Source organism: Triticum urartu, chromosome 2 (assembly GCF_003073215.2).
Source record: "Triticum urartu cultivar G1812 chromosome 2, Tu2.1, whole genome shotgun sequence".
Taxonomy (NCBI): Eukaryota; Viridiplantae; Streptophyta; class Magnoliopsida; order Poales; family Poaceae; genus Triticum; species Triticum urartu.
In genome coordinates this window covers 752,276,345-752,299,926 of record NC_053023.1, presented here as the reverse complement: position 1 = coordinate 752,299,926, position 23,582 = coordinate 752,276,345, and the positions used below count along the sequence as shown (strand labels likewise).

Sequence of the window (23,582 nt, the reverse complement as noted above, 5' to 3'; positions counted from 1 at the left end):
GAGTCTGAACTAGAGCTTGCTGAATATTTTTCAAGACAGTGCTTGGGGTTGATAAGTGAGGAAAGAGCAGCAAGATTGTTTCAAACTGCTGCTGCAAAAATTTCAGGGTGGATGGATGCATGGCTGCTAAGTAGAAAGAAAGCTGCTGCACTTGGCCGTTGTCTAATTCAAACATTTGCCCTGTGATTGACTCCAAGGACTGCCACCAAGTATGCTACCCCGCTCACCGTGCAGCCGTGCACCAGCTTGTGATTGTCCTCTTGTATCCAATGTGTGTCTTTTCATATATACTAATAATTTTGCCATCAATTTGGTGCACTAGCAGTAAGTAACAGGTTTGTTTTGTCGTGGGCTGCATGCATGTGTGTAGAGTTTGTCATGTACGGCAACTACTACATACTCCCTCCGTCCAATATTTACTGTCACCGAAACCGATGTATCTAGACGTATTTTAGTGCTACACATACACCCGTTTGAACGACAGTTAATATGGGAAGAAGGTAATATTTTTTTGTTTGGCAACTATACTACATAAACTTGGTGCAGTTTCTCTCCCTGTCAGGAATTCTTGTATTCAACCTGGACAAAAATAATTCATCCCCAACAGGTATCTCTATAACATTTCAAGAAAAAAAAAACAAGTATCTCGATATGATTTGACTCATAAATTAACTGATCTGACTCAGACAAACAACGCATGGTCGACATGGGCTCTGTACAAGATGCAAACAACCAACACCACAAAGAAAGATTTTCTTAATGCAAAACAACTACTACTTGATTGATTGCTGCCAGGTAAATAAAACTCAGAAACAACATTCACCCAGCCACAATATAAAAAGGGAGAAGCTGAACCAGCCAAAACTCTCAACTTGTTCAGTTCCAAAAACAAAACTCTGATAAATCAGTAAGAAGCATGCTTGAATGGATGTGTAAGCAGCATGCTTCCGTAACCGGTCTCAAAGGATCCAGCTGCAGTCTGGCTATGATAAATCAGTAGGTCTTCCTCTGAGGATCCTGGAATGGTAGGAACCCCTGAACCAGAACATAACTTGTCTTGGTGCATTATGGAGTTGAGATCCTCTACAAACGTTTCCAGCGATGATGGCTTACGACGACGAGTGACACAGGTCTTTTTTCTTGATGGTACCAGTGACTCCTGAGCATGTGATTGCGAGGCTGAACCTGAATTTAATGATACAAGAAAACCCACCATCAACATTTGATGTATATGATGTGGTAAACTGATAACAGTAATATCAGTTCAGTGAAGGAATGGGTATATATATCAAGTGATAATAACACTGTAACAAAGGAATGGGTTACTTACTACAAATCTACCTAAACATGTTTATACAGAAGAAAAAAATAGAATGTTTACAGAAAATTACCTGAATACGATAGCGCTGATCCAAAACCAGATGGATTGCTAAAAGTGTGAGCAGCATCCCCAGTCTTCCCCAAGTTGTCATCAGAACATGGTTGTTTCTTGGGTTGTTTCCTCTCGGCTTCAGCATCTTGGGGACGACGCAATGGTGTGTAGTTGTCCAATGTACCCTTTTTCCTCCATCTTGTCCCACACGCATTGCAGAGCACTGGCTTCTCCGGTGGCCCGTTTCGCCAGATAGGGCTGCCTGTATCAGCAGCAGTCGGCATGAGCAACAAGAAGCAAGATTGAATCTGTTAACTGATGATGAGTTTCAGTGACGCGGATTTGATTTGGAACCCAGATGCAGGGCGAGGGCGAGGGGTTTCATCATGCAGATGCAGAGACAAACAAAAGGGGAAACAAATTCGAAACTCGAACAAGAGATTTGTTTGTTCAAGAAGAAGAAGAAGAAGAAGATGCAGATGCAGATGCTTACTTATGACTCGGCAATGGCAGCAGGGACCCTCCTTTTTCACCATGCCTCTTGTCCCCTCTCTTGTCTTTCTACTCGGCCGGTGTTGGTCTGCCTGTCTTTCTACTCGCTCTGCTCTTCTGTTTCTCTCCGGTCGGTGTTTAGAGAGAGAGAGAGAGAGAGAGAAGAGAGAGAGAGAGAAGAGGGGGGAGAGAGAGAGGAGGAAGGAGAAGATGTGAGATTTACAAAACACAAGTTGCCGTTTTTCTCACTAATAATAAGACAGATAATAGAAGCAATGAGAAATTGGGCAACATTAATAAAGTAGGACAAGAGGATAAGGAGAGACTAATTATCTGCCACTATCATTAAATTCAATTTTTTGTCACCATTATACATGGTATTCTTTGACTTCAGAGCATGTTTCGGTTTCGATTTCAATTTGGGGGACAGACATGGAGCCTCGGAGGCCGCCGCCGGAGAGGGAGGTCGCCGATGGGCTACGACAGATCAGGGCGACAAGGGATAAAGCGGCAGCTACAAGCATGCGGCCTCTAAGAAGCGCGGGAAAGTTTAGACCTATACATTTTAAACGCATCATCAATTAATACAAAAGCGACTTGAAACGTCAAAGAGAACTAAGAGCGCGGGAAATTTAAAACAGGTATGATGACGTGATCACAATCGAGCCTATGTGACGTGGCACGGCGAACCGGAGTTACTCACATGAGCTCTCCCCCGCCTCCACCTGCCACCCTCCACGACGTAATCTCACGGGAGACCACACCGCTCTTACCATTATATTGGTTCCCCTTTCTCGTTATCGGCCCCTATCTCAGGAGCGACGGGCAGGACGGGGAGCTCCGGGCTTGGCTAATCCTCGATTTCAAATATGGGGGACACCTATGAAGCCTCGGAGGCCACTAATGGAGAGGCAGGTCTCCGACAAGCTACAACAGATGAGAGCGTCAAGGTATAAAGCGGCGGTTGTGGATGTGTGGCTACTAAAAAGCGCGGGAAAGTTTAAACATGTACAATTTAAACATGTCATCAATTAATACAATACGACGTGAAACATAGTAGAGAACTAATAGCGCGGGAAAATTTTAATAGGTATGATGACGTTATCGCAAGCGAGCTTATATGACGTGAGACGCTTTACAATAAAAAGGAGCTCGCGGAGTGGAGTTACTCACATGAGCATCCGGCGACCCACCCCTCCCCCGCCTCCACCTATGACCCTCCAAGATGTAACCTCACAGAAGACCACATCGCTCCCTTTCCCGACATTCTACCCCGTGCTCTTAGCGGTTCTCCTTCCCCGTTATCGCCCCCTATCTCAGGCACGGCGGGAGGAGGGACGGGAAGCTTGGAGTTCGGCTAATCATCAATTTTGATCTGGGAGGGGGGGGGGAGGTGGCAGCCATGGAGCCTCCAAGGCTGCTGACGGTGAGGGAGATCGCCGACGAGCTACAATGGACGAGAGCGACAAGGTATAAGGCGGAGGCTGTAGTCGTGTGGCCTCTAAGAAGTGCGGGTAAGTTTAAACATGTACATTTCAAAACACATCATGAATTAATACAAAGGGACTTGAAACATCATAGATAACTAAGGGTGCGCGAAAATTTAAACAAGTATTATGACGTTACCATAATCGAGCGTATCTGGTGTATCAAGATTTACCTAAAAAGGAGATAGAGGAGCGGAGTACTCACACGAGCACTCATGTGACTCGCCTATCCCCCGCGTCCACCTACCACCCTCCACGTCGTGACCCACACCGCTCCCTTTCCCGGCATTCTACCCCGCTCTTAGTGGTTCTCCTTCCCTATCATCGGCCCCTATCTCGGGCGGCGCGAGGGGGGGGGGGGGAGCTCAGAGTTTGGCCAATCCTCAATTTCAATCTTGGTCAACTATGGAGCCTCTGAGGTCATTGACGGTGAGGGAGGTCACCGACAAGCTACTACAGATGAGAGCGCCAAGGTATAAAGCGGCGACTGTAGACGTATGGCCTCTAAGAGGCGCGCGAAAGTTAAAAACACGTCATCAATTAATACAAAGTGACTTGAAACACCACAGAGAACTAAGAGCGCTGTAAAATTTAAATAGTTATGATGATGTTATCACAGTCGAACCTATGTGGTGTGGCACAATTTACCTGAAAAAGGAGCTAGTGGAGCCGAGTTACTCATTGAGTACTCTCGTGACTCACCTCTCCCCCGCCTCCACCTACCACCCTCCGCGACGTGGCATTATCTAAGACCACACCGCTCCCTTTACCAGCATTCTACCACGCACTCTTAGTGGTTCCCCTTCTCCGGTATCAGCCCCTATCTCGGGCATGGCAGGAGGAGCGGGAAGCTCAGAGTTCGGCTAATCCTCATTTTTTATATGGGGGACAACCATGGAACCTTGGAGTCCGCTAACGAAGACGGAGGTCGCCAACAAGCTACGACCAATGAGAGTGCCAAGGGACAAAGCGCCAGATGTGACCGCCCAAGGAGAGGCGTGCAGACTGTGTGAAGACAAACGTCGATGAGAGGATTCAGATGATTCTAAATTTGAGTGCAATTATAGAAGAGGTGATATTGGTGCATTGTTGGGTAATGACATGCATTGTCCATAGATCCGTGCAACGAGCTCGCTAGGGAGGAGGCGGACATAAGCATCTTTTCAATTTCAGCATACGGGTGATTTCTTTTTGTTATGTGTTACTAGTGGAGTATTTAATTAATCTCGCCATTATACATATACATATTCAAGTTAATTTGCTTAAATTCAAAGCCTTCCAATTCTAAATCCATTGAAAGGTTATTTTCCTGTCATTCTGCCCACTTGAGAAGGATGGGGGGGGGGGGCAAGAAAGATCATGTTAGCGGCACATGTCTAAAGCATATTTTTTGTTGATGATGAAAGGCATGCACTCGAGAAAAGAACATACATCTTTTAAATGATACAAGGCATACAATATGTTTAGAATATAGTAATTTCACATAGTTTGTAGAGCAACTCGCCAATGAATTAGGTCTCCCCCCCCCCCCCCCCCCCCCCCCCCCCCCCCCCCCCCCCCCCTCCCCTTCCAATATAAAACTTTGCATGTATCACAACTAGCTACCATTTTAATCTAGACATTCATTGAATATAATGTTGTGATGCTCGCGGAAAATGCAAGAGAAATGTGTGGCGTCTAAGAGACGCGGGGAAGTTTAAACATGTACATTTTGAATGCATCATCAATTAATACGAAGCTACTTGAAACGCCACATAGAACTAAGAGCGGAAGGAAATTTAAATAGGTACGCTATAAACACAACATAAGTAAAAAAAAAGTTGACTTCAAACGCCACATGGAGCAATAGCAGGAAGCCGCTGAGAATAGGATGACTCAGTGCGGAGATTTGAAACATGTACAAAGATGCGTAGCACCGGATTAAAAGCCTCTAATTCTTTTTATTAAACCGGTAGTTATCAGCTTTTACCTGGCTGCTGAGCCAGATGGAAGCACCAGATCGTCCGAGCGGCTGAGCGAAGCCCTACTGGGCCATGGGTAGTAAGTGCGATTAACTTTGTTCTTTTTTGTCCCTTTTATTTATTCTAAATGTTACAACATATATTTATTTAGGAAATATTATTATATACTTTTCTCAAAATAATTCACCATACAATAAAAATATTGTTAAATATCCTATTTTTGAGGTTTTCCTGTTATTTTTTAAATTCATTTTTTTAAATGACCATATTTTAATTCACTATCTATTTTAAATCAATGTACATTTTCTCAAATTCATCAACATTTTTTAAATTCATGAATATTATATCAAATCCATTAACAACTTTTACTTTTTTATTTTTTTAAACATACGTGAACTTATTTCAAATGTGTGCATATGTTTCATAGTCATGAATATTTTTTACAATGTGTGATTTTCGTAAAAAAATTGTGGACGTTTTCTCATAAATTTTCAACATTTTTCGGAGTTCACAAATATTTTAAAATTTCACGAATTGTTATTTTCAAAAACATTTTAAAATAAAATAATTACGTAAATCTATAAAATAAATAAATAAAAGCTTTTTATTAGACCGGTAGTTGTTGGATTTTTACCGAGAGTGATGTTCCAATCCCGAGCTCATGTGAGCTCGGGTGAACTGTAAAATATAAAAAAAGTTCAAAAATCCTTTTTTGTGTGAAACATTGGAAAATGTTTTAATAGGTTGCAAATTTTCATCCAGAAACGACGTTCGTGGAAGACATTGCAAAAAACACAAAATTGATGCTCCAACATGCGTATAAAAATAACATTTTGAAGCCACGAGTTATATTTTTGCCAAATTTTCTATGAATGTCATCTGGCGATGGAACTGTGAGATAAAGCTACTGGTCACAAAGTAAATTTCAAATCATCAAACATGCACGACGAATTTGATTCGTCCAAAATAGAGCCAAACATGAATACAAAAAGTGAATATTTAAAATGGGCGAAACTACGAACTGATAGCCTGAACCGTAATATCGATGCAATTCTTTTTCGCGTAGACCTTACCTCACAACGAAGCACTGTTGTGTAGATAATAATAAACTAATAAGTAGACGAGATTATGAGTTAAACGAATAGACCACGTGCAACCTCAGGCATCAACCAAATCAGGTTGCATTTCTGGACCCATCCACGCGCGCTCTCCCGCATCACCCGAGCCTGGATTGCTAGAAACTACCGATGTGGCCGTTCCTGGCTGGCCTGGCTCGGAGGTGCATTAAGTTATGTGCTATGCAACCCAAACATTAAATGGAAAAAACTAAGCATATCATTTTCTTTTCGCGCGGGCTCAATTAGGATGTATGCGAGCAACCAGACGCGCCCCATATTGTGCCAGCCCCACGAAGCATGTGGCGACTTTATCTCACATTAAGCGAGATGGTAGGATGTCTCGCGTGGAGCGACAACTGTATTGAGTCGGTACATTTAGCGTGTGTAGACTTAAAAACGAGCTTACTTTAGTCAAAACGTGCTAAGCTAGCTGGGCGCGGCCTACTTTAGTCAAAACGAGCTTGTTTTTCACTAGGTTTTCCGGGTATTTTTTGTTTTTATTTTTCCTCCATTTTCCATCGGGCATTCTCCGTTTCTCTCTATTTTCATTGTTTCTTTCTTTTCTTTCCTTTTTTGTTGTTTTTTAGGTTTTATTTATTTAGTTCTTGGTTTCACTGTTATTTTCTTTTCTTTATGTTTTCTTTGTTTTTCTTCAGTTTTATTTCTTGTTTTCTCATCGGGTTTCTTTGTTTTCTCTCGGGTTTCATTGTTTTTCCATATACAATATATATTAATGAAAGTTCAATACTTTTTGAATGTATGATTAACATTTTGTTAACACATAACACATGGGCAATATTTTTTCTATACACATTTAACTTTTTTGAAAAAGCAAAACATAGAAACAGAAAACATAAAAAATACAGAGAAAAGGAGGCTAGGCCTCCTGTGGTCCTGGGCCGGCCCATCTTGTTCTCCGTTTTAGCTATGTACAGTTTTGCAAATATATGAACACTTTTCCAAACTAATGAGTATGTTTTTAAATCTCATGAGTATATTTTTCGAATCCATGAACATTTAATTCGAATGCCTAAATTTTATTAAATTTGTGAACAGTTTTCCATCTTTCCAACAATATTATAGTTCAGGAACATCTTAAAATTTCATGAACATTTTTTGTGATTTTTTAAATATAAGAATTTTCTAAAACTATCAAAAAGCAAAATTGACTTTTCTATTAAACCGGTAATTGTTGGCTTTTTACTGGCTGCCGAGCGAGGTGAGCGAGGGAAGTGCTAGACCTTACTGGGCCACAACCGAGCTAGTCCGAGCTCACATATGCCGTCATGTACAGTGTACAGTGACAAATACTTAGCCCGACCCACAAAGCACGCCCCATACCGTCACTCGCTAGCACGACTATACTGTTTTTATCGCCCACAAGCAACGTAGTAGGTACGCTTCACTTGGTCTTTTTTTCCTTCTAATTTCTTCTCTCATTTGGTTTATTTCAAAATGTTCTCACATTTTTTGGGAAAAATATTATGATTGTACTTATTGCTAAGAAACTTCATGATATATTAAAATGATCCAAAATATCTATTCATTTTTTTGTTTTTGATTTATTTATTTCGTATCCTTTTTTATTTCAGATTTCTCTGTCCTTTCTTAATATATTTAGATTTTTTAAAAAATTTATGAACATTTTTCAAACCTTGATTTTTGAAATAAATCCATCTACTGTTTTTAAAATTTGTGATAAAAATTCATGAATATATTTCGAATGTGCGAGCATTTCTCGATTTCTTGAACATCGTTTCCAATTCATAACATTTTTTATATTACCAATCTTTTTTTAATTCACAAACATATTTATGAACTTTCCTATTTGATGAGTTCTTTTTAATATAAGAATTTTAGAAATCTATTAAAACATTAAAATTCTTCTTTTTGTAAAACGGGTAGTCTTGACTATTCACTGGCTACCCCAACCAGGCGAGGAGGGAAGTGCTAGTTAAATCGAGTGACTAATTGTAGATCTACTGAGCCGTGGACTAGCTAGCATGAACACCAGCGCTAGATCTAATTTTTCTAGCGCCTGACACGCTGACAAGGACAGAGTGATGGTGGTACTCGAGGCTGGTGCCTGGAGGCGACATGGATGAAACCCGGTCCTATTTGATGGCGGCGGAGAGAGCTGGCAGCCAACAAGGCATCTGATCTGGACGCCGCGATTTTGCGGCGGGGGCGACAATAGTTGTGTCGACACATCAAGGAGGGATGCACGGAGCCCAGCAAGGAGCTACTCTTTTACCTCCTCTGGCGGTATGAGGCTATCAGGGCTGCATGGCAGCCTCTGGCGATGGTGACTACTGTCGACACCATCGTTGGTGCAGGCAGGCTCACGCTTCACAACGAAAGGCGTGGTGGATGAGGACGGGCCCGGTGAGGCGCATTGCCCCAGGGCGACACGCAGCTGTGAAGTGTCTCTGCGCCGCGGCACATCAAGCTCGTGCTCTCGCTGCCGCCATATCCATCATTGCGGCGAAGCAGCGACATGTCAGAGTGGTACCTACCGAGGTACCACATCATCCGTCTCCGTATGGCCTCCTCCGACGCCCTCTTTCTTGCCCAACGATGTGGGTGGCGACTAGGGTTTTTGGAGGGAGAGGAGTGGGGTGAGTGAGAGTGAGGTGTGGGGTTAGATTAAAATGTGGTGGGAGGTGGGCTGTCGGGATTGACATGGTGGACATCCAGACTCCCTTCGTCACCTCTCGATTTCGGACCGGACTAGGAAATTTCGGACGTCTACCCGTGTTGGATGTCTAAAATGGGGAAAAAATAAGTGTCCGCATTGGAGCTGCCCTTACATCTCACGCCAAGAAGAAGGTGAACATAGTGGTACCCATGTCATATTTCATCGATTTCCCTTAAATTGTAATTTTGTGTAATATCGTCACTTTCAAACAGAAAATTAACTCACATATCCAACTTTTGTTTCACACAGTAATCTATACGACTTATTTAGGGTCGATCTAACTAAATTATAAACCGCCAGTTGTGCTGAATACATTTGAGTGTACTTGCATATGATATATCACGTACCAAATATATGTATCAAATTAATACCATGTACAAATGATCGGTCAGCTCAAGAGTTCAACTTCAACACTATATCAGTCTGAGGCGCTACCAACAACATATCATGGACTGTATATATATGTAAGTTATTATTCTAAATTAATTCCCATTATTAATTATTTCATAAGATGTCACGCACATGTGGCGGGCCACTATGCTAGTTTATAGAGAAAAATAGCGACATTTATGTCTCCAAATATTTATTGTATGATGAACCTAATACACCTTTTTTTTTGCCAAACATGAGATAGTTTGACTTAGAACTAAAATTCAAAGCATGAGATAGTTTGACTTAGAGCAAACTAAAAATCAAAGCATGAGATAGTTTGACTTAGAACAAACTAAAAATCAAAGCATGAGATAGTTTGACTTGGAACAGATTTAAAAATCAAAGTATTACGGGGCGGTTAATGAATGTGTGCCTCTGGCCAATTTAGTAAGAGATACAGAAGATAATTCCTGGAGTGGCCTCGATGAAATAAAAGAGGACAGAGAATGACAAGTAATGTGGTTGGATGGAGTTTATTAGTCATGCCAAGGCGCTGCGCAGGCGAGGAAAGCAAAGTTGAAAATTTTGGTGGGATGACGGTGGGTGCGTTGGCACCACTACCCCTCTCTCCGCTCCTTTCTTATCCCTCCACACCAGCGACAAAACACAAAGCTATTATGCAAAGCCTATCTATCTTCATATCTATCTTCATCTCTAGGGAAAAGAAAATAGGTCAACACACACACACACACACACACACACACACACACACACACACACACATTATTGTTTGAAATGATCCAGTAGTATATGATTCTACTATAAATGCAGCATTTGGTTCACATCAAATTTTGTTTGGTAAACTTCATTTCCTATTTATTTTTCTTGAGACGTAATCTTGTACAATTTTCCTCCTTTCCTTTTTCTTCTTATTTTTTGAGTATAATTATCTATTCTTTTTTATGCAATATTTGTCTCGACAGTATCATTGACGGATTTAATTACTCCCTCTATCCCCAAATACTCCCTCCGTTTTTATTTACTCTGCATATTAGAGTTGACTGAAGTCAAACTTACTAAAATTTGACCAAGTTTATAGAAAAGAATATAAATATTTACCAAAACATATCTATATGAAGTGGAAGTACATTCAATAATAAATCTACTGGTATTGATTTGTTATTGTATATGTTAATATTTTTGTTTATAAACTTAGTCAAAATTTATAAAGCTTGACTTTGACCAAACCTAATACGCGGAGTAAATAAAAACGGAGGGAGTACATGGTGCATATTTAGTCAAAAAGTCAATGTTGTCTAAGTTTGACCACATATATAGAAGACAATATCAACAAATATAATATTGAATGCATATATTATGAACATATATATCTAACGATGGATATATTGATATTGATTTGCTACTGTTTCTCTTAATATTTTTGTATATACATTTGGTCAAACTTAGAAAGCACAAACTTTTTGACTCGCTTTATACGGCCTGTATTTCGGGGCGGAGGGAGTAAGTGCGAGTACATCATCAATGGTTCTCAGAACTTTGTTACAAGACATTCAACGATGATGTGGGTGCTATTGTTGTTTGTGATATGTGAATGAGTTAAATGTGGAAAGTACAGAAAATGGTGTGGACGCAACCCGTATGATTTGATATCGTTCAATGTTGAGAAATATACTCTCTGCTACCCCATGAATGCAATCCTGATATTGGTAAGTTGGACTCAATGCAAACTATTACGGCGTAAACATATATTTTATCATTTATGTCAATTTATGATGACATATGGCCAAGTGAGACAGTACAATTTTCTTTGGGCAAGAGATAGTACAAATTTAATTGTAATATTGTAGATACATCTTGCACCACAACTAAGGCATACCCAGAAGATACAATATTAGAACATCACCGAAGACACCAAAAATATAGCCCCTAAAAGCTCTTTCTAGGGCTCATAATGATGTGCACTTTTTTCACCTGCTCCAACAAACTACCACAAACAAGCCCTCCTCCTACTTTCCCCCTCTATTTTACTTTTCCGGTTCACTTCATGCATGTCGTGAGTGTCGATCTTGGCTACACCGGCCGCCTTCCTTCCCAGGAGGGAGGAACATAGAGGAAGATGGGTTAGAGGAGTATCTTCTTGGCGCCGTCGAGCCAGAACCATTGTTGCTGCTTGCTTGCCGGTGCCAAGCAGCTGGCATGTAGCGGAAGGGAGTAGTTGTGTCGCTTTTTCCCAACTGCGCCGACATGGGGAATTGGCATCATTCCTGTCCTTCTTCATGGTTGGAGGAATGACGTGCCACCTTAGGCGACGTCGAGCAATTGCAGTGAGAACAGTACCGGACAGGGCGGCATGGAGGGTCCTCTCAGCAAGCTCCTTTGGGTGGCGGCGTCCGAGAAAAGATGAGTGGAGGTGAGACAGTGACAAGCTAGGCGACACCATTTATGAATGAGAGAGGGGGGGGGGGGGGAAGGGGGAGCGAGAGCGGACACTTCACATAAGAGGCCTTGTATCCGTGGGAGGCCTATTGCCCTTGTTTTCTATGTCGTTTGAAGTCACTTTGATTTTATTGACTTTGCATTTACGTATACCCGTTTAAACTTTTCCATGCTTTTTAAGAGGCCTTATATCCGTGGGATGCCATTGCACTTGTTTTCTATGTCGTTCAAAGTCACTTTAATTTTATTGACCTACATATGCCCGTTAAACTTCCCCACACTTTTTAAAGGCCTTGTATCCGTCGGATGCCTATTGGCTATTGCGGTCTATGGTGTTTGAAGTCACATTGCATTTATTGATGTGGCGTTTACAATACACTTGCTTAAAAAAATTCTTCGCTTTTTAAGCGTCCTTGTATCTGTCGGATGCCTATTGCGTTTGTTCTCTATGACATTTGACATTACTTGGTATTTATTGGAGATAAATACAAAATATACATGTTTAAACTTTCCCGCGCTTTTTAGCGCCCACGTATTTCCCCGCACATGGCGCGTGCATTGCACTTTTAATTCAATGAATACATGCAATGCCTTATACTATTCTTTAGCCAGTTCTTGTAAAATTTATGTGGAGTCAATATGTTCTAACATGTGAAGTACTAAAGCACAAAATAGGAAAACTTATAGTGTTTCTTTTTCTTCAAGAGGGAGTTATATTTTGTCTTCTACTCACAGGATCATATTAATTATTATCTAAAGAACAGTACTAGTTGTTTTGTGTTGACTTTGAATGTAAAATGACTACATTGCTAAGGGGGGAATGAAGATGCAAAGGGCCTGACAAAATTGACCACTAAATTGCATCAAGCAACATCCCCTATTGAATGGTGAAATTACTCTTTCTGTAAAAAAAAAGACATTTCACTATCATTGTACTTGTTTAACAAAAACCACCGAGAGGATGAAAGATAATCCATACTACTACTACTACTACTACTACTACTACTACTACTACTACTACTACTACTACTACTACTACTACTACTACTACTACTACTACAGTGGAAAAGAAGCTTTGGGCCTCTCCATCTTCTTTTTATACTTTAACAATTAATTTTGCCCAATCTCATCTCTGTTTTATATCAGTAAGTAAAAAAAATTTGCAACTTTTAAAGACTCTTGCTTTGCAAATCTGCCCTTGCTTGCGGCTGGCTGGCTGGCTGCATTATTTGTCCCCCTTTCCCCTCCCCCCCCCCCTCCCATCTCTACCCTCTTCCTCTCCAAAACAAGGCAAGAAAAAAGGAATAGAAAGAAGAAGAAGCAAGCCTTGGCTTTTGACTTGGTGAATGAAGATGGGCTGTCGAATTATTCCAAGGAATTAATCCCTTTTTTGGTCCCGTAGATTCATTCATACCAAGAAAGGAGGAAATAGTTGCTTGTTGAATCTCCACTCCCCTCTTTTTTTGCTCAAAAATTTCCAATCTTTCTCTTTTCCCCTGTTCGTTCGTGGGCGTGGGCCTGGGGAGAAGAAGGAGGGAGGGCGCCATGGCGAAGAAGGAGGGACCTTGCGGCCATTGCGGAGTCACAAGTGAGCTCCTCCTTTCTCCATAAAGCTAAAATTTTCCCCTCCCCTTTGTTCCTCCGCGACCGCGAGCTGTGGTGGTTCCGCATCTGGGAGGTGGATTCCCAATCTCGCTTCTTCCTTTGGATGCTGAAATTCGCCGGCCGAATCCCCTCCGTGGATATGGTTGAGATCTAGTATGAGATGCCTTTCTTTCTCTGGATGTGAAACTCTGAACAAAATCTGTATCTCATTCAGACTTGTGTTTTGACTCTGCTTGCTGCTTGTTAGATGAGAGGTCTGTGCTGCTGACAGTCAGCAATTAGATGCAGCTCACACTCTTGGTTTACAAGAAGAAAAGAACTGTCTGCTCATACTTAATACTACTTGCTGCAGTTTTTCAGATATTCAGAGTTCCCTGCATACTTGCTGCAGTTTCAGAAAAATGCTTAATGTCAGAGTTGATTCTCTGCTCGCTGCTCTGTGTCATCTGCACAGATTAGTTACATGCTTGTAGGGCAGCACATGGAAATTTACATCTGGCTTGTCTGTACTAACCATTGAAAACAAGCAACACCTGAAAGAAATATGCAGTTTGACTATGTATATGCTCATCTCATTATATTCAGATTCAGAGTTCAATATATACTTGCTGCAGTTACAGAAAATGCTTCATGTCAGGGGTAGAGTTGATTTTCTGCTGCTATGTGTCATCTGCACAGATTGGTTTCATTTTCAGACTATCTGCATTTGCTAGGCTTTATTCTGTTGGACAGCACATGGAGCATTACAGGCTTGTATGAACTAACCATTGAAAACAGTACCTGGAATATGAAGTATGACAGACTATGTATCTATGAGAGACTATTTTTTTATTGCCTTGAAAATGTATTGTTCCTGACTGTTGTTTTATGTTCGCTTCCTCGATTAGCGCCACCATCTCTCTTTTTCTTTGTGACCCCGGCCAGCATCTCTTGTAGTATCACTGCCACGCATAATTCTGGTAATAAATCTATTATGCAAGGAAGCCCATGATTGATGGACCCGCTACCGATGAACTCTGTACCTGCATTTTACACAGATTCTCGGGTACCAGTTTTGTACTCTATTTCTTATTGCTCATGGCAAATGCTGCTGATACAGGTACTCCTCTCTGGCGAAATGGGCCACCGGACAAGCCAGTTCTCTGCAATGCATGTGGGTCGAGATGGAGGATAAGGGGTACGTTGGTGAATTACACACCTGCGCATCGCCGGGAAGATACTGGCGCTAGTGAAGCTAGACCTGACAAGCTGAAGCTCAAGGGACAGAAACAGCCCAAGAAACGACCAAACCGCAACATAGTGAAGGATGAACCATGGTCTGATCAGAACTTCTGGAAGATGGGGAATGCGGACACAAGCAATCGATCTGGTTCTGGATCAGCGGTATCATATTCAGAGAGCTGTGCCCCGTATGGTTCTATTGATGCAAGTGAAATAGCCGGTGAGTTCTCTCTAATTTCTTGCCGTGTTGCTGTTAAGTCAAAACGTTTATGTCCTTGGTACCAATCATAATCATTAGTTGACCCTCTAAGTCCCTATGCATAGCATAATCCTTTTGGATGAGTTCTTTTCACAACCATTGTTTGGTATATTAATGGTCGGTTTTCTGGTATCATTAAACTTCAGGTTCAGCGCAGTCACATGCTTGGGAGTCACTGGTACCATCAAGAAAAAGGAGTTGTGTCAGTCGTCCTAAGCCTTCAGCGCTGGAAGCGCTTGTTGACGATCTCAACTCCATAATGCATGAAGAGCAGTTATATTGCCTTTCAGCAGGATCCACAGAGGAAGACCTGCTTTATCATACTGAAACTCCCGTTGGCTCCTTTGAGATCGGTTATGGAAGTGTGCTTCTTAGGCATCCGAACTCGAAATCAGCAGAGGAAGAGTCAGAAGCAAACTCTGTTCCTGCAGATAGCAAGTCATACATTACGAGTGAATCCTATTCAGGTTCTGCATCATTCATTGCACATAGTGAAATCAAGGGAGCGAGCAACTCAAATGCTGCATCTGAGAAGTTAAAGTGGTCACCAATGCAGACACATGACAGTGCTAGAAGGTATTTTACGCTCTTGTTAGCCTAAAATGTTTGTACTGAGCATTGGTTGCTGCCCTGTGTGCACGGTCCCACATTTTTTGATACTAATTCAGAGAAGCTATTATGGTGTGAATCAATGTAATTGATTTTTTTATATTTTTGCAGGGATGAGCTTCATTGTTCGAACCAGCATATCCTGGAGAGCGCAGATTCAGCTTTAGTTTCAGTAGCTTTAGAGGTATCCTATCCGGCCTACGAATGCCTTTTGAGTTCACCTCGCTACATGGTTTACATCTGCCTTTGGGTGGTTTTCTCTTCCCTTACATAAGGTCTTATCTCTTTGTTTAGGACAATTGCAGCAAGGAAGTTGGAGGCCTTACCAAGTCCAGCATGAGGTCTCTCGAAAGACCTTATGAAAGCCAGTCGCAAAGCTTCACAGGTCAGCAGCCTTGGTTCCTCTGCTTCTGCACTGCACATACATTTTGTAGATTCTGCACATCTACTGGATTTCGTATAGTTTTTGCAATTTCTGCGCTTGGCTTATTTGCAAGTAACATGGAGATGTTTTGTGGTTTTGTTCTGTTTGTGAAGATGCAGAAGTGAGAGGAGGAGCCATGAGAATAGCTTCTTCGAGATCCAGGGCTATGGCTTCTTCTTGTCAGTTGACAAGACGCGCATTTTTGCCAAAATCTGGCAATGCCACCGGAGCATCACTCAACCTGTTCATGTTAGCCCCAGATAAATTATCATCTATGCTGAACCCCTCGGACAAGGATTCTGACCAAGACTCGCTGCTGCTGGAGGTCCCTCGCAACGCGCGGCACCCTGAAGCAGAGCTTCTTCTCTGCTGCCCCCCACCATCTCAGCTCAGCTCTGTGACCGTAACCGCAGCCTCTCCCCCGAGCAACCATAGTCCCGGTTCCGTTAGCGATCAGCTCAGGAACAGGCATCAGTGGTAGTTTTCTTTACATTTTGGTTCCTGGATCATCATCATACGATACCGCTCACCGATGATCGTCCTGATGTGCACATGCTGAATTTGTCTGGGCTTGTTTTCTTTTGTTTCGTGTAGCATATATATATGGCTGGAGAAATTGTAACTTGTATATCTGCTGTATGTATGGGGAATGGATAGAATCTTACTGGGAAAGATGGAAATCGAAAAAACAAAAGTTTACAGTGCATTGCTTGAAGGCACTACAGGTGCAGCACTATCAGACAAAGCCTGTGCGGTGAGGGCGGCGGCGGGGCCTCTTGTGGTGGCGCTTGATTATCGGAGCAGCACCCTCGCGTGTTGTAGGTGGTGTGTTCGCCATCCTCCGACTCATGGAGAAGTCGAGGAACCATTATTCTCATCCCCTTCGCTGCCCCAACTTCACCGGCGACAAAGAACTCGAAACACCTAAGGGACACAAACCCGACACATAGATCCGGGGTTCCCTCACCCTCCCACAGCTGTACCGGCAGGGAAACCAGCGGCAGCGCCAGCGGGTCAAGGAAACCAGCGGCAGCGCCAGCGGGTCAACGGGAAGTGCAACTGCCTCCTGCTCTCAAACCCTAGAAAAAACGATTTGTAGTCTATTCTGATATTTTAAAGGGGTGTATGGAAGTAAAATTCTTTTGTATATAAAAAAGACTTATTTAATGACTATCAATTGTAAGAGTTTGAAGACATTCCTAAACCGTAGAAACAATTCAAAAGCAACACCGCTGGATGTCTTGGCAAACAAACATATGTCAACATCTATATGGAGTATTTACCATCTTGTACAAACAATTAAATTTGCATATACAAACAATTAAATTTGTTGTGAGATGTGTAGGATGGGGGTTTAAAAGCGATATGCTAAGCCGTTGAAGGAAACAAACATTTATTGTTAAAGACAAAACAGTATTACGACCAGCAAGGAACTCTTCTTTTACTACTATTTTGTCCATGCATAATAACTATTTTTGTTTCTTAGTTTGTTGTTTGTAAGATAGCTAACCGCTTGTGCTGACCTTTGCACCTGGATAACTAAATACGTAAGCAGTTGTTGGATCCCTGTTTCCAGTATCTTCCTTTCTCTAGAACACCCTTAATTATTATATATATATATATATATATATTATAATTGCATTCCTAAAAAACTGAATTTTGTATATATGTTACCCACTTCTACATCGGTATAAGAATTTTATGCAAAGGTGTGCTTTTTTAAAAATGGTTATTAAACCATGTTGAAACACAAGCATAGACACCAATTAAAGAAGACATATAACTAGTCTGGCAAGCGGTTTATAACTAATTGATATGTTGCAGATGCTGATCTCTTTTATTATCCGGTGCGACGCATCAAGTCTCTCTGTACATGTTTGAACTCTCCCACACTGAGCCATCCTATTCTTAGCGGCCTCCTGCTATTGCTCCGTGTGGCGCTTGAAGTCAACTCGCATTTACTTATGTTGTGTTTATAACATACTTATGTAAATTTTCCTTGCGCTCTTAGTTCTGTGTGGCATTTCAAGTCACTTCGTATTAATTGATGGTGCCTTTAAAATGTAAATGTTTAAACTTTCGCGCGCTTCTTAAAGACCACACATTTCTCTTGCATTTTTCGCGTGTATCACAACTTTAATTCAATAAATGGCTAGTTTTAAACCGGAGCTAGTTATGATACATGCAAAGTCTTATATTGAAACAATGGGGGAAAACCTAATTCATTGGCAAGTGGCTCTAAAAATTATGTGAAATTACTATATTCTAAACATATAGTCTTCCTTGCATCATTAAAAAAATTGTATGTTTCTTCTCTTTGTTAATGAAATCAACGGAGTGCATGCCTTGCCTCATCAATAAAAAAATGCTTTACGCATGTACCACTAACATGATCTTTCTTGACCCCCCCCCCTCTCAAGGAGGCAGAATGGAAGGAAAATATCATTTCAATTGATTTACAATTGCAAGGCTTCTATCATTGCATTCCGTTCAGAATCATCCGAATCCTCTATCATTGCGCCTCTCCTTGGGCGGCCCCAGCGGTCGTGTTATCCCTTGGCACTCTCATCTGTAGTAGCTCGTCGGCAACCTCCCTCTCCGTCAGCGGAGTCCGAGATTCCATGGTTGTTCCCCAGACCGAAATCGAGGACTAGCCGAACTCCAATTTTCGCGGCCCTTTCGCCGCGCCCGAGATAGGGGCTAATAACGGGGAAGGGGAAACGCTAAGAGCGCGGGGTGGAATGTCGGGGAAGGGAGTGGTGTGGTCTCCAATGAGATCACAACATGGAGGGTGGTAGGTGGAGGAGGGGGAGAGGCAGTTGCCGGAGCGCTCATGTGAGTAACTCCGCTTTGCCGACTCCTTTTTAGGGTAAATCATGCCATGTCACATAGACTTGATTGTGACAACATCATCATACCCCTTTTAAATTTCCCGCGCTCTTTAGTTCTGTGTGACGTTTCAAGTCGCTTTTGTATTAATTGATGATGCGTTTAAAATGTACATGTTTAAACTTTCCCGCGCTTCTTAGAGGCCACACGCCTGCAACTGCCGCTTTATCCCTTGTCGCTCTGATCCGTCGTAGCTCATCGGCGACCTCTCTCTCCGCCAGCGCCCTCCGAGGCTCCATGGTTGTCCCCCAAATCGAAATCGAAACATGCTATGGAGTCAAAGAATACCATGTATAATGGTGAAAAAGAAATTGAATTTAATGACGGTTGCAGATAATTACAAAAAGAAAGGGCCCCGAGGGTGAAATTGAAAAGAGCATCTCCTCCTCTTTTCCTACTTTATGCAATGTTGCCCAATTTCTCTCATTGCTTCTATTATCTGTCTTATTAGTGAGAGAAAAACGGCAACTTGTGTTTTCTAAATCTACCATCTTCTCCTCCTTCCTCCATTACTTTCCTCCTCCTCCTCCTCTCTCTCTCCTCTGCCCTCTGCCCTCACCCCTCTCTCTCTCTCTCTCTAAACACCGACCGGAGAGAAACGGAAGAGCAGAGCGAGTAGAAGAACACGGACCGAGAAGAGAATTTTTCACTTGTGGATCTGAAACATACTAGTACTAGTACTAGTACTAGATTGGTTGTTGAATCTCGCGTCCCCTCTTTGTTTGCTCGAAAAGAAGAAATTTCTCGCTTCCGCTGTGTGTTTTGTTGGTGGTTGTGAGCGGTGGGAGAAGAGAGGGGACGGCATGGTGAAGAAACAGGGACCCTGCTGCCATTGCCGAGTCATGAGTAAGCATCTGTCCGTTTCTTCTTCTTCTTCTTCTTCTTCTTCTTGAACAAACAAATCTCTTCTTCGAGTTTCGACTTTCTTTCCCCTTTTGTTTTTCTCTGCATCTGCTTTCCAAGGAAGCGGATGAAACCCCTCGGGAACATATCTCTGAACAAACAAACACAAACTCTGAATAACACAGAGTCTCCCTGTCATATCTGTCACCTCTATGCCTCTACTTGTTGTTGCTCATGCCAACTAATGCTGCTGCTGATACAGGCAGTCCTCTCTGGCGACACGGGCCACCGGAGAAGCCAGTGCTCTGCAATGCGTGTGGGACGAGATGGAGGAAAAAGGCTACACTGGACAACTACACACCAGCACCACAAGTGCAGAGGAAACAACCCAAGAAAGAGCCCGGCTGCAGAATAGTGAAGAAACAACCATCTTCTCATCACAACTTGGGGAAGACAGGGGATGCTGCTGACACTTTTAGTACTATCCAATAATCCATCTGGTTTTGGATCAGCACTATCCTATTCAGGTAGTTTTCTGTAAACATTCTACTTTTCTTCTTCTTCTTCTGTATAAACATGTTTTCTTCAGGTAGTTTTGTAGCACTACCCTTCATTACAGTGTTACTATTATCACTTGACATATATCGCTCAAGTGATATCATAAACATCAATTTGTATTGGCAACTGTTGTTAGGTATGTTGATCGTATTCAGGTACTTTTGTCTAAACATTCTGTTTTTTTCTTCTGTATAAAACATGTTTAGGTAGTTTTGTAGTTGTCAGGAGCCACTTTTAAGTAACCCATTTCTTCATTACAGTGTTATTATCATCACTTGATATATACACATTCCTTCGCTGAAGTGATACTGTTATCACTTTACCACATCACAAACATCACTCGACATATACACATTCCTTCACTGCTGTTAAGTAGGTGGTTTTTTTTGATCATTAAAATTCAGGTTCAGCGCAATCACATGCCCGGGAGCCACTGGTACCATCAAGAAAAAAGAGTTGCATCGGTCGTCGTAAGCCGTCAACGGTGGAAGCGCTTGCAGAGGATCTCAACTCCATAATGCATCAAGAGCAGTTATGTTCTGGTTCAGCGGTTCGTACCATTCCAGGATCCTCGGATGAAGACCTACTGATTTATCATAGAGAGACTCCCGCTAGCTGCTTTGAGATTGGGCATGGAAGCATGCTTCTTACACATCCAAACTCAGTATCAGAAGCAAATTCTGTTCCTGCACATAGCAAGTCATATGTGACAAGTCAGTCCAATTCGGGGCCTGCCTCACTTACTCTGCATAGGGGAAGCAACGGAGCGAGCAACTCAAATGCCGCATCTCAGAAGCTAATGTGGTCACATGAGAGTGCTAGGAGGTATTTTACACCCTTTAGCATTGGTTGCAGTCCTACATTAAATACTAATCACAGAAAAGATGTTTTGTTTTGGTTGGTAGTGTCCCGGAGAATTTCATTAGCTTTAGTTTTTTGGTCTTTTTGCAGGCATGAACTTCATTATTCGGAGAGCAAGAAAGTAGGAGGAAGGGGAAACGCCGGTGGCGCTTTGAGAGGCCTTACCAAGTCCACTATGAAGTCTCTCAAAAGACTTTATGAAAGCCAGCCTCAAATCTTCACAGGTCAGCAATCTTGGTTCCTGTGCTTCTGCACCTGCATTTTTATTTTCTAGATATCACTTTTGTTTCAATCTCTGATGTCTTATGATTTTGTTCTGTTTGTGAAGATGCAGAAGTGAGAGGAGGAACCATGGACAAGGCTTCTTCCAAATCTGGGGCCATGGCTTCTTCTCCGTTGAGATTGAGAATGCCGAAATCTGGCAATGCAACTGGAGGAGGAGCAGCAGCAGCACTTAACCGGTTCATGTTACCCCCAGGCAAGTTATCATCCATGCCGGCCCCTCCGGACAAGGATGGTGATCAGGACTCGCTGCTGTTGGAGGTTCCTCGCAATGTGCGGCACCCGGAGGCAGAGCTTCTTCGCTGCTGCCCCCACCATCTCAGCTCAGCTCTGTGACCCTAACCGCAGCATCGCCTCCGAGCTAGCAATCCCACCTCCGTTAGCGATCAGCTTAGGATCCAGCATGAGTAGTAGTTTTGTTTACCTTTGATTGCTGGATCATCATCATCATCATCATGCCGGTAACCGGTGGGTGGGCATCTGCCGACCCGGTTTTGTTTTTGTGTAGCATATGTATGGCTGGAGAAATGTTACTTGTGTTGTAGCTGTCTGTATGTCTGTGGAATTGATGAAATGTTACCATCATTGGGAAGATGGAAATCGGATAGAAGAAGCAACAAAAAGGATTGCAATGCAATGGTTGAAGCTGCTTGCTGGACAGATTACCTCTCAGGTTTTATTTAATTAAAATATACTAGTCTGCCTCTTATATTGCCCACAAAAGATAAAGGGGCGTTAAATATTTCAGAATTTGGATAAAAACTAGACTCTTTTGAAATCATATAGTTTTTAGGTCGTTGCTTTGGTTTGTTCAAACTGAGGCCCTGTTCGGAGTCACTCTGACTCCACAACTCCGCTCCGGAGCAGCCGGAGCTGTAGTTGAAAATCAGGGAGCAGCTGTTTCCTCACTCCGCAGATCCTTGGATTTTCGGAAGTTGGTGGATTGCCGAACAGGCATTGAATCTTGTATGCTGTAGTGGCTTTGTTAGTTTTCAATGAAAATGGAGCCCCCTATTGATCGAAAATAAAAACTAAACTCTTTCTGAGAGAGGGAGAGCTTTTTTCAGAAAAAGTTGAGAGTTTCAGAGTTTAGTTTTTTGAAACTGAACAGGTTGGGAGTGTTTTAGCTGGCTAGGAGAAATGGTAATTTGGATTGTAGCTTGTGTATGATTTTACCATCATTGGGAAGATGGAAATAGGATAGGAGAAATGGTAACTTGTACTGTAGCTTGTGTAGTTTGCTGGGCAGGTTTAATTACTCCCGTAAATAATAAGGGAGGTGGTGCAAATCTTTGTGAATTTGGGTACAATTATTCTGCCAAAAACTAAAAAGAGAAGGTTCGGAGAGTTTCTTCTTTACAAGAAGTTCAAAGTTAGAGGAGGGAGTGGCTAACTTTACGGCCCGCCAATACAAACAAATCCATGCGCGCGGGATGGACTCTTCAAATTTTCTGTTTGTTTATAGAGAGAAGAGATGATACTGTACTGTACCGGTTCTAGTTGTGTCTTTTTCAAAAAAATAAAAAAATTGTAGTGATGAGGAGGGATGGACTCTTCAAATTTTCTTAATTTGTTTTCAGATACATTAGTCAAACTGTTTTCTGAGTTTTACTTTACCAGCTGCCACCATTCAATCAAGTAGCTATTCATGTGAAAAATCTTTCCTTGCGGTGTTAGTTGTTTGCATGTTGTACAGTAGCCAGGTCGACCGATTATACTTACGTGTGAGTCAAATCTATACATATTGATGTATATAGACATATTTTAGAGTGTAGATTCACTCATTTTGTTTTTTATGCAATCTATATTGAAATCTCTAAAAGGTCTTATATTTAAGAATGGAGGGAGTACACAAGTTGCCATACACATACGTACGACAAACTCTACGTGAAGAAGAAGAAGACACGCATTTGATACAAGAGGACAATCACAGCAGATGCTTCTTGTTCTTCTTGTGAGGGTCCAGCACAGACACACAGGCACTCATGTCGTCTGACGAAGCATTTCGGTTGCCTCAATCACTTGCAAACAACAACACCTCAAATAAATGGGAGTGGCTACACATCAGTCAGCT

At 42.1% G+C, this 23,582-nt stretch overlaps 2 protein-coding genes across 5 annotated transcripts; both read left to right on the top strand.

The window, feature by feature from the left end:
- The first annotated feature begins 13,206 nt into the window (after nucleotides 1–13,206).
- Nucleotides 13,207–16,802, top strand: LOC125540522 (GATA transcription factor 26-like). Of its 4 annotated transcripts, none has more exons than XM_048704145.1 (6): nucleotides 13,207–13,545; nucleotides 14,662–15,003; nucleotides 15,189–15,618; nucleotides 15,763–15,818; nucleotides 15,944–16,036; nucleotides 16,195–16,802. In XM_048704145.1, exons 1-6 carry the CDS (start codon nucleotides 13,503–13,505, stop codon nucleotides 16,554–16,556), a joined length of 1,326 nt encoding a protein of 441 aa, XP_048560102.1. In that variant the 5' UTR covers nucleotides 13,207–13,502; the 3' UTR covers nucleotides 16,557–16,802. The 4 variants fall into 4 exon arrangements, with proteins under 4 accessions (XP_048560102.1, XP_048560101.1, XP_048560099.1 ...); XM_048704144.1 differs by having other exon boundaries at nucleotides 13,208–13,545; nucleotides 16,189–16,802; XM_048704142.1 differs by having other exon boundaries at nucleotides 13,208–13,545; nucleotides 15,763–15,835; nucleotides 15,946–16,036.
- A 3,581-nt stretch (nucleotides 16,803–20,383) lies between these two features.
- On the top strand, nucleotides 20,384–21,901 carry LOC125538594. The gene is made up of 4 exons (XM_048701856.1): nucleotides 20,384–20,396; nucleotides 20,770–21,190; nucleotides 21,317–21,450; nucleotides 21,555–21,901. The coding sequence occupies exons 1-4, from the start codon at nucleotides 20,384–20,386 to the stop codon at nucleotides 21,842–21,844; spliced, it is 858 nt and encodes a 285-aa protein (XP_048557813.1). The 3' UTR covers nucleotides 21,845–21,901.
- The last annotated feature ends 1,681 nt before the right edge of the window (nucleotides 21,902–23,582 follow it).